General features: G+C 37.0%; 1 protein-coding gene across 1 annotated transcript; it reads left to right on the forward strand.

Annotated features, from left to right (window-relative positions):
• The first annotated feature begins 6,483 nt into the window (after positions 1 to 6,483).
• LOC121652113 lies at positions 6,484 to 12,012 on the forward strand. Its single transcript, XM_042004696.1, has 19 exons — positions 6,484 to 6,576; positions 6,720 to 6,782; positions 6,873 to 6,932; positions 7,031 to 7,169; positions 7,295 to 7,404; positions 7,609 to 7,653; positions 7,745 to 7,877; positions 8,041 to 8,144; positions 8,217 to 8,244; positions 8,700 to 8,712; positions 8,920 to 9,010; positions 9,316 to 9,348; positions 9,442 to 9,504; positions 10,304 to 10,439; positions 10,942 to 11,051; positions 11,151 to 11,195; positions 11,312 to 11,444; positions 11,712 to 11,815; positions 11,976 to 12,012. The coding sequence occupies exons 1-19, from the start codon at positions 6,552 to 6,554 to the stop codon at positions 11,981 to 11,983; spliced, it is 1,443 nt and encodes a 480-aa protein (XP_041860630.1). The 5' UTR covers positions 6,484 to 6,551; the 3' UTR covers positions 11,984 to 12,012.
• Positions 12,013 to 12,057: the final 45 nt, after the last annotated feature.

Here is a 12,057-nt window from a genome sequence, read left to right on the forward strand (position 1 = left end):
TATTGAGATCAATATTTTGAAATCACTTTTTATGACCACCAGATGTCACTGTGTTAAGTGTTTGAGCATCCCACAAGATAGATTCTTTTTCTGGAACGATTGTTCCAAACGATTCAATCTCCCAAATGTTCCATTTCTGCCATCACTACAAATTAGTGCAAATCCCAACAGGTTACTTTTATAAATATTGCGTGCCACCCGACTCACCACCCTTAGAAGCAAAAGCAGACAACAAGCCAGGGTTCAAAAGGCAGCCACCATCACCACCAACAGCAATCGCAGGAAGCAGAGGGAGAAAAGAAGTCAACAGGTGCCTTAAATGCTGCTGCTCTAATTAAGGGGAGGAGTCAGTTCTTGAGCTACATGCAGGAAGTCATTTGCTCATCACTACATCTAATATAGATGTATCTAGATTAGATATTTAATTTAGTTTTAGTCAAATAAATTTCTAAAATGCATTGCAGCACTGAATATAAGCTAAACCTATTTAGTAGCTGACCTCCACCCAATAAGTATGAATGCACTCTCACTTTAATTTTGCAGCTGTTGTACATTTTAAAAGTGCTTTTACAGTGTGAAAACCTAAAGTCTGGGAATGCTCTCAAATGCTTCTTGATGGCTCAGGTAAACACAAAATGTCTCCAGTGATGTTAATGACATGTCCTTCATCATATAACAAAGAACAGTCCTAAAGCTTTTTTCCAGACAAAACTCCATGATGATTTATGTGGTAAAAGGACCATTGCAACCATTGCAACTCATGATGTGCAACTTCTCAAAGGTCCTCTGGTATATGACGTCAAGCCACCTTCCCAGCTGAAGGTGTGTTTCTGCAGAATGATTAAATTTAGATTAGTTAAACTCTCATGGTGGCATGGCTCAGCAAGGTAGAGCGGTCGTCTTGTAACCCAAGGGTTGCAGGTTTGATCCTCGGCCAAGTCGAGTTCATGTCAAAGTGTCCTTGGGCAAGACACCGAACCCCTAATTGCTCCTGATGGGTTGTGGTTGAACGCCTTGCATGGCAGCTTCCGCCATCAGTGCGTGAATGTGTGTGTGAATGGGTGAATGTGATGTATGATGTAAAGCGCTATGGATATCGCTCCAGGTACAGTAAAGCGCCATATAAATATGGACCATTTACCATTCATTACAAGTCCTGCATTATTTTCTCCTGCTGTGGTGTATGTTCAACCTTTCATGTCTTTCAGATTGTGCCACTGGGTCGGAGGGAGATGACGGCCGTTGAGCTAATAAGACAGCTTCATTTAAAAAAGTGGCCAACCCCTGGCAGAAGCTGAAACTTAAACTGATATAAAATGATCTTTAAAGCTGTGAAATACACAAGAAGCACTAAATTACAGCTGTGTTCAAGACAATTCTTAACTGACTTTCTGCTTTTGTTTGAACACATGAGGGCAGCATGAGTCAGATCTCTGACAGATGAACTACAGTGTGGTATCACTGTATGTTTCAACTCTAAAGAACTCCATGACTTTCTACTATTTTAGTTAGTGAAGGCTATGCAGGAATATGAAGACAAAGCAACTAAAGTTCACTGTCACAGACACCAGATGAAACATGCAAATCAAAATGTTATAGCTAAAAGTTTGTTTTTAGCTGACGACGAAGAATCTTTACTCTTTTTTTTCTTAATTAAGCATCAAGGAAGCACATTTAGAAAATACTATTATGCTTCAATTCTATGACCCAGTTGGTCTGTTTTTTCTTTCATGATCAGATTAATCTTGGTGATCACACACTTCAGCTACAAATTTAAGGGTAATGCGTCTCATCACTGATGAAGAAAAAGTATCAGCAGAATTTTTTTAAGGCTGTTTTAATTGTTACACATTGTTAATGAACACATGTTGTTCCAGAGTGAATTTCTTTTTTAACTTTGGCAAAGACGATACTCTTGGAAATAGTTATGGAAGAACAGTGTATCAGAGAAATGAAGATATTTATTAAAAAGACGTGAACTTACAATAAGTCAAACCTAGCTCAGACTTTCAAAGTCAGTTGCTCCACTTCTCAGACAAGATAGTTTATTTTCACACAGATATGCTTTGACATTGCTCCACATACCCCACTTAATGTTTGTTACAGCTCAATAATCACAGAAATGACAGAAGAAGTCAGGCAGTGATTTGGAGTTTATGGTCTATAGCATGTTAACACTGGAGAAGTGATTATATGAATAAAAAAAGTCAATCTTTTTTAAGCATTTTGTCATTGTTATTTATTTCCCACAATTATATTCTCCAGAAAATACAGTTTTTTTTTTAGATTGAACACCAGTTAAGAGTCTGTTTCTATGCTGCAGTTTTATTCTTTTACATACACATGCACTGAACTTGTGATTTCTGTTTCCTTATAGAAAATGGCTGAGTTGAACAAGTTCACAGCTGAACATCAGGAGGAGGCGGTCTCAGACGGAGAGGGTGATGGTGCACCGGAGCCAGCCCCCAGCAGCGAAATCTCCAGCCAACTGATCATCCAACAGGTCCGAACCACCGACCAAGACGGGAACCTGAAAGTTGTCTACCCATCGAAGTATGGGTAGACAAGTATTTTTTTACATCCATTTCCATGCAACATTAAGGCATTTTGATAGACTAATCGTCTGGAGATTAGGTTTTATTAAAAGACTTTCTTGTAGTTCAGATACCATCATCCAGTGGCTTAACTGTAAGGAAATTTAAAGCGTGGTTTACCAAATGTGCACATTTTTGTTTACTGTTTAGCTTCTTTCCATCACATGTCAGCTAAGGCTTTAAGAAATAGTTGAGGAACTTCCTGGGAGGATGCTAGGCATAAAACACTTTGCAGATATCTTTTGTCCTACAGCTCTGTAATTTCCCTTTAAACATGCACCAATAATACCTAAGTAGGGTTTAATAAACTTTACTTGTGATTAAATGAGTTGTTTGTTGGCCAACTTTGGAAAGCTGATGTTGCTCCAGCTGTTCATGACCGCATTATGACCTGTATTGCCAGAGGCTTAACCAAACTGGACTTTCAAGGTCTGTCAAAAACACAAAGAGCCACTATTGGGTAAGACTAAAATGTATGACTCTTACATAAGAAAATAGATTGTGAAACTCTGCAGACAAAAAGGACATTCTATCTGTAGTGACTTCCACAGTCACTAGTGAGGCAAAAGGATGGGTTCTGTCTATTTGTGTGACGCGCCGTTCATGTCCACAGAGAAAACGTTCTTCAGCCTGATGCGTTGCTTTCTTTATTGATCGTCTTTCATGTTTGTAGGCTGCAGCAATAAACTTGTTTTTCTTAACATGTGATCGTAAATATAGACTTTACATACACTGGTCTATCCAGCTCAGCGTGTTAAGTTCAGTGTGTTAGTGTACAAGTTTAAAGAATAAGTTCAGTGGTCAACAAAAATTACGGCTACACAGCCCTCCTCTCTCTGGCAAAACCACCCGTGACTGACTGACAACTCCTTCTTAACAGTTCATCCCATCACCTACCGCATCCACGTGACCTCACGCTGCAAATCACCATGACAACCAAATAAAACAAATCATCCACCCAGTGATCATTACTTCAACATGTTTTATGGCTCCTACACTATCCATAACATACTTGATACAGACTGAATGGTGGATAACATAAAAAATTTAGGATATACTTACTTGCTTGATATTTAATGATCAGAGTGAATGGTGGATTATATTTCTTGCAATGAAAACGATTTAGGAAACTATCTGTGGACTTTGACTGTTTGAAACAAAAAATGTTGCATCATCCTCTGGACACACACAAACTGTAAGAGCTGCACCGCCCTCTGAAACGATCCTTTGTGTCACATAACATAACTGGCTTTTGTTAAAATACAATTTAACAAAGACATTTCTCTTTTCTAGTGTTTGCAGCAACATGTTTGCTCCTGGCATCAGGTAACTGAGAGACAAAAAGAAAGTTTGATTTATTTATTTATTACATATGGCACAAACTGACCTCAGCTTATACTTTTTTTTTTTTTTTTGTCATTTCAGTTGCTTCCACAGAGAGAGTCATAAGCTGTGATGACAACAGGAACTTGATGTTAACATGACCTTTGCTATCTACATAACCATCTCAGCATGACACTATAGTCCGATTCAAACAGTGATAGTGGGACCGGGACTTAGTCAGACCGGTTCTGGTGGAGACACAACTATGTGAGGCTGTTTAGACGCCAGCTCTTGGAGTTGTGTGTCCAAGGTCTTCAGGAAGGAGGATTCTTTCTACAGAAATGTATAACTATTGTTTTTCCTCTTGCCTCCCCAGAGTCTCTCTCCACTTCACGCGAGTCGAGACCACCACTCTCATTACTTGCAAGTAATTCTGTATTCAATAATTCTCCTGTAATAAACTTTTTTATACTTTTACTCACTCCAGACTCTTGGTAATTTTTCTACAACAGAGCCAAGGAAGAAAGATTAAAAGTCAGTACTCAGCTTCAAATAGCAAGGTTCAAACTAACAACCAAAAAGAAGTCAGCCTATTATCACTTAAAGAACATATCTAGGATTAAAGGACTGATGACTCAGCAGGATTTAGAAAAACTTGTCCATGCATTTAACTTTAGTAGACTTGACTACTGTAATGCTGTCCTCACAGGTCTCCCTAAAAAGTTTATCAAAAAGCAACAGTTACTCCAGAACGCTGCTGCTCCAGTCCTCACTAAGACCAATAAAGTAGTTCATATAACTCCAGACCTCAGATCTTTACACTGGCTTCCTGTCTGTCAAAGAATTGACTTCAAAATCTAGCTGTTAGTTTACAAAGCCCAGAACGGTTTAGGACCAAAATACATTCAGGATCTTCTGGTTTGTTATGAACCAACCAAATCCCTCAGGTCATCAGGGTAAGGTCTATTTTGTGTTCCCAGAGTCAGAACTAAACATGGTCGAGGCAGCTTTCAGCTTTTATGCTCCTCACATTTGGAACAAACTCCCAGAAAACTGCAGGTCTGCTGAAACTCACAGCAGTTTAAAATCAGGGTTAAAAACTTTTCTTTTTGGTGCATTTTATCAAAACAGCTGTTAATTCCTCACATTTTATTTTTTGTATTTGAGCTTTTTTTTGTTTTAATTTAAATTTTTTGTCGTGATCTTAGGGTTTTGATTTAAGGGTTTTAGTCTTGTCATGTTTAGTTCTGATTTCCTGTTTAATTTTGTAGGTTAAGTTCCCTTGTGTATTTTGTTCTATTGTGCTTCACTGTTCATTAGCTCACCTGGTTGGATTTTGTCATTCACTTTACCTGTTCCTGATTAGTCCTTCAGTGTGTTTATACCCCTTAGTTTCAGCTGATCCTTTGTCAGATCGTCTGTTGTGTTTCCCTGTCGTGTCTCCTTTGTTCGGCCTTGTAAGTGTTTCTTTATTAAAATCTTTATTCCTGCACCTATCTGCTTCCTGCACTGGCATCAATTTCCTCCTCAAACCATGACATCTTTTAAAGTTTGTTTTTATTGCTTTCTGCAATCCACTGTAATGCGTCTAATCTTTTATGTAAAGCATTTGAGGACATGGAGAATATACATTACCTAAATTTTGAAGTACTTGTAAGGAGTGAAATATTGGAACAATCTAGATATCCAACACAAGCAAATCACAAATACCTATGGATTCAAACTACTATGTAAACATATGATTTGGTCACAGCATATGGATGGACCCGTTCTTTACCATTACAAGTAAACTTGCCTTACCTATGATAACACCACTGACCTCTGTTACTGTGTAACAGCTTCCAGTACAATTGTATATAAAGCTGATTGTGTCAGTTGCTGATAATGCATGAAAAGTGAAGGCAATAAATTTACCCAGCTTCAGAGAAGTCACATGCAAACACCAAGATTAATTTTCTTGATGAGGCAACATAAGAGAGATTCTTTAAGACATTTATGATTTAGAACTATTAAGCCATTAAATTAAAGTACAAAGTTTAATCGAATGAATTTCATCAAATTGGTTGTCTTTAAATAGAAGTCTACCCACAGCATTGTGCATTGACCCCCCCCCCCCCCTCCCCCAACCACACACACACGCAACCACCACCACCATTTCATACACTTATCTTTACACACACGCAAATATGTGTGTGTGCTTTAAAAATAAATAAATGTATATATATATATGTACAGTATCTCACAAAAGTGAGTACACCCCTAAGTAATACTCATCTTTACACACACGCAAATATGTGTGTGCTTAAAAAAAATACATTTTATATATATATATATATATATATATATATATATATATATATATATGCGTGTACATGTGTGTGTGTTTACGTAAGTGTGCATATATATATATATGTTTAAACTTCAAAACTGCTCAGTCTCTGTACCCAGAGATCCCTCATGGGATCCCTCATGGGATGATAGTGTTTTTCAGCTGAACCACAGCTATGGGAGTAAGGTTCTTGTTTGTATTGCACAACTGACAAAAGCTGCCCTAGATCCAAAAGAATAAATACTGATAGTTTCTGTTCCCATCATCAGTCTCTCTGGAAACCAACAACCAGTTCCTGCAAAAACATGTTTTTCTTCAGCACCACACTCTGTGAGTATTATTACTATCAATAAAACAACAGTTTGGTTTAAATGCAGGAAACTTTGTGTTATTATCCACGTGAGAGCAAAAGATATAACTAACGAAGTGAAGTCAGATATTTAAAATCCATGTTCTGTTTTTGTTTTTTGAAGTCTGTCTGACCATCCTTTTAATTTTTCTAGTGCTGGCAGTAACCTGTCTGCTTGTAAGAGCAGGTAAATATTTGTGTTGAGGGATATGAACATAAATACAATTATCATGTCTTTGTTTAAATGCATACTTCCATGGCTGTCTTACCCCACCAGGTTTCATTGAAGAGAAAGTTACCACCTGTAGCCCAGACACTGTACTTCGCCTGAGCTGTGGTATGGCTTCTAGTGCAGTGTTAACATTTAATGCAGTAGAACTATGAAGTTGGTTTAATGTAAGTGCTTTAATACACACACACTTTGCGCTGTAACAGATTCAGATAGCGTTATCAGAGTTGCGACATCATTTTATGGACGTATGGACAATGTGACCTGTGTTGAGGGAAAACGTCCAGATGAGATTTCTGACACAGGCTGCTCTCTGGTGAGCGCTACTGATGTTGTGAAGAAAAGGTACACATGTTAAGGCACAGCATTTATTTAATGTATTACATTGCAGTCTTGGTCTGATTGCATGAGTCTTCATCCTCCTTTTCTTTTGTTTTCTTTTGTTTGTTTGGTTTTTTCTTTTCTTGCAGATGTGATGGAAAAAAGGTGTGTGAACTGAGCGCAGAGGTCTTCAAAGAATCTGATCCCTGCATTGGCACTGCAAAATACCTACATACCACTTTCACCTGCCTCCCAGCATGTCAGTCTACATTAAGTATAAGCAAAAACACTGGACACTTAAACAATACTGGCATACTGTCTTGTATGTGTTAGTAATGCCAAAATATATTCAATATATATGATCTGTGTTCAGTCCTATTTTTTTAAATAAAAAAATAAGAAAAAATCCGCAGCTAGGTGTGAGGTTAATAATGCATGTTTAATGTGTTTCATATTTCTACAGTTCACCGTGTGACATGTGAACACTCTTTTGCACACCTGCACTGTGGTAAGACCCCATTTTCACTTTGTATGTCAGTTAAATTAAACATATATCGACCTATAGATACGTCTGTCACTCTTCCCTTTTTCTTTGTTAGATGAAGGGCAGGTTATCTTTGTCTATGGGGCTGATTATGGACGCCGAGACAAAGCCACATGTGTGTATGATCGACCTGCCTCTCAGATCCAAAACACTGCTTGCTCAAGCCCCACAAACAAAGTAGCAGACAGGTACAGTTTCTCACTCTTTGTCAACTTATAACTCAGATTAAAGCCCATAAAATCATGATACAGTTGAGGTATTGTGATAACAGTGTCTCTATAATAACAAACATCTAGATGTGATATTCTTCTAAGGCCACTCACATGTGTATTTACTCATCTGTCTCCATAGCTGCAATGGGAAAAACAGCTGTATCATTAAAGCAAGCAACTCTGTGTTTGGAGATCCCTGCTACGGCACTTATAAGTACCTAGAGATGGCTTATACGTGTCAGTGCAAGTAGTCTCAGAGCATTTGTTTTGACCGTTAAATACCCAGCTGAATTTTATCTTTTATTTCTTTTGCAGATCCTGAGGTCAGCCAAGATGAATCTGTGTAAACATATAAAAATCACAATAAATGTATTGAATGATAAATAAAAACTGATAGCATGTATGTGTGTGACTATTTTAATATTTTGTTTAAAAATTCTTCAATAACAATCTAATTAAATGTGGCAGAGAGCATCATGGGTCTTGTCCTATTAGTATTATTTGCTCTCTAATTAAACTTCTGACAGTTTTAGATCTTCCAGGAAGTCCAGAGTAAAAAAAACAACAAAGGATGCGTTTAAGTTCCAGGAAACTGCAGCATTTTAAATGAAACTTTGACATTAGACCTTATAGCAGGAAATATGTAGAATTTTAAACTGCATGAATTTGTAAAAACTAACTTTAGAGCAAAGACACTTCTAGAGTTGGCAGTAAATGAAATAATTAAGGTTTTTAAAATTTGTTTTCTAGCACATTGTCTTATTACCTTTCTTTCATGCTTGTACTGTTCCCAATCAGAAGAAACACACAGGTAATAAAAACAGAACCAAACCAAGTAAACATTTGGTATGGACGGGAACAAGTTCAACTGATCTACATTCATCACAAACAGGAAGCCCCTTCAAGGAAATAGGAAGGAAAAATATGACTTAATAGACACTTACAGTAAATGAGTCACTTTCATCAGTGAGAGGAGGAAAAGAAATAACATGAAGACAAAAAATAACAGTATAAATAGAAGTGCCCCTTTCTCTATCACCATCAGTCTTGCCTTCACAGGAGTGGATCTTCTGAGACCATGCTACACTTCAGACTCAGCAGTGGACTGTGTGAGTACACAAATGATTGGTACTTAGAATAAAAACTTTTATTTATGTAGAAATTGGTATTACTCACAACCTGTTAGTATTTGAAGCCTTCAACTTTACTACATCAATGTTTTTTTACTGCTATGACAAGTTAAAAGCCTTTGTGTTACTTCCACTGTATTTTGTCTGAATCACTTAGTAATTAGAGCATTTATTACAGAATACTAAAATTCTCTTCATATTAGAATAAATGTTTAAAACTAGTATAACAGTATTTTTGACTTTTGTTAAAAATACAATTTAACAAAGACTTTTCTCTTTTCTAGTGCTTACAGCAACATGTTTGCTCATGGCATCAGGTAACTGAGAGAGAAAAAGAAAGTTTGATTTATTTATTTATTACATATGGCACAAACAGACCTCAGCCTATACTGCTGTTTTTCTCATTTCAGTTGCTTCCACAGAGAGAGTCATAAGCTGTGATAACAACGACAGTATCCATCGTTTGAGCTGTGGTAAGACTAAAATGTTCTTATCTGTGTGCCACGCTATATGGTATATTTAGTATTGTTTCAATTAATTTGTAAAAGCAGTGAGAAATTTTGGGTCTTAAACACTGACAATTTTTTCATATATATATTTATATATATATATTATGAATAAATGCAAGTTTGTAAAATAAATTAGCTAAAAAAAAAAGCTAATAAATTTTAACATATTTTTTACTTATGCAATACATTTTGTATATTTACACATTTACATGTTCATTACAATTTACAAATTACAACAAATATATAAAATCACAAAATAATTGATCATGCTTGTGGAACTGAAAAATACAGTATTTTATGTTAAGATCAAAATAACTGTTCAAGCTCTACAAGTTATTTTAGATGTACATACCCGAACATTTCCACATCTGTGTAGTAATTCTGACCACCTGTACTGAAACACTTCATAAGACAATCTGAAGTCAGATTTATTAAGTAAGAGATATATAAGACATATCAAGTTATTCCCTTTTGTTCCCCCCGTTCCCCCTGTAGTGTCTCCAAGTACCCTAAGGGGTACGTGTACCCCTATTTGAGAAACACACCTCTAAGTTGTTAATGTCAAAGAAGCGTGGCGTGGATGAGGTGAGGACACAAATGCAGGCTTATGAAGGGCAGACGGGGGCAGGAACAAGGTTTAATGAGAACTGACACATTTGGGTACATGACACGAAGACTAAAAACCTAAAACAAAACCCACAGATCATGACAGGTAATGTTATTTTCCCTCTTGTTCCTTCATTTTTCTCTTTGTGTGTTACAGATAATGGAGTGATTGATGTGCAGTCAGCTCTGTATGGACGTACAAACCGTGAGACCTGCAGTCAGGGCAGGCCTCCGCAGCAACTTAGCAATACTAGCTGCTCTCAAAAAGGCACAGTGAATGCCCTCAAGAAAAGGTACACATTACTTTTATAGTAACAAAATTCATGCACACTGCTGGGAGTGAGTCTTCTTATTGGGCAGTGTTTTAATGGTATGGAGAAAAATGCAATCTCAGATGTAGTACTGTTAAAAGCTACTCAGCACGGTATTCACCATATCTTAAAATCAGACATTGGAAAAATGCAGAGCAGCAAAGATGGACTGCACAAGTTTATACACTGGATCAACATATCAGTTAACCTCTTTTCTCAATATTATTAATAAGTTAAATTTTATTTACTTTTTATTTTAGACCAGTAATAGACAATATTAGAGGCTACATTTTACAATAACTGAACAAAACTAAACTATGAAAGAAAGTAGAAATTGAGATGCACCACTTTTCCTTACTTTGTGTTTTGTTTGTTAGATTTATTATGAGGTTTCACTAAGAATTTCATTAAACTGCTGCATGCTGATGTTTATCATTATTATTAGTTTTTTGCACTTATATCCTCTCACCGTCATTCCAACCAGGTGCAATGGGATGAAGGTGTGTGAGATCAATACAAGTCTTTTTCATACCTCTGATCCCTGCGTTGGTACCTTCAAGTATGTGGACACCAACTACACCTGCTTACCAGCAAGTTAGTCACATGTTTGCATGAAACTTAATAGTCAAGTAAAGCTGCACTTCAGCCTTATTGTGAGATGTCTACTGTTATTTGTATTCTTTATTTTCACAGATCACATCATTTCGTGTGAGCACTCTTCTATAGATTTGTACTGTGGTGAGAATAATATTTTTTCTTTTTGTATTTAGGGTAGATCGGTGTGATAGACATCAGCATAATGTCTCTCTGCTTTTCATTCTTGTGACTATGCTACTTTTTCTTCTCTGGAACAGATAAAGGCCAGACTATATTTGTCTACGGTGCCAACTATGGACGCACTGACCAGACCACCTGCATTAACAACCGTCCTGCCTCTCAGATTCAAAATATTTACTGCAGTAACCCCACAACAAAAGTTGCTGACATGTAAGCAAGCCACTTTTTCCTACTGATGCAGAGCAAAGAAGCTTGCAGGGTTCCTTCAGCCGCAAAGGAAAAATACAAATGAGTCAAAAAGGGGGGAGGCTTTCATCGTGTTGAATGAACATCAAAGTCCAAATTCAAGATACAGATCCACTTAAACTTAACCATTAAATCTAATGGGAAAGTGTGTTCAAGCTTTTGGCTGGTAGTGTAGGTCCTATGCAGGAAGGAAGCCTGTTTTTTTTAATCCTCTATCACTCTGCATCATAGGTGCAATGGAAAAAACCGCTGTACCATCACAGCTAGCAACTCAGTGTTTGGAGATCCCTGTGTTGGCACATTCAAGTACCTGGAGGTGGCTCACGTTTGTGCATGTAAGTAACTTAAAGTGCCTCTTAGCTCTGATACATCTGCATTAATCTAGCAATGTGGAAATGTGTCTGGCATGGAAAAGCGAGTATGTTTATGAAATGTTAGAATTAAAATTAATTTAAAAATGTTTCTTTAAACTGAAAATGTTTTGTTCTTTTGCAGATCACTGACTTGCTCCAGGAGAGTTTCAGGAAGCACTCCACTAAATGAAACACAAAAAAATATACTAGGATCTCATTACAGA

Source organism: Melanotaenia boesemani, chromosome 13 (assembly GCF_017639745.1).
Source record: "Melanotaenia boesemani isolate fMelBoe1 chromosome 13, fMelBoe1.pri, whole genome shotgun sequence".
Taxonomy (NCBI): Eukaryota; Metazoa; Chordata; class Actinopteri; order Atheriniformes; family Melanotaeniidae; genus Melanotaenia; species Melanotaenia boesemani.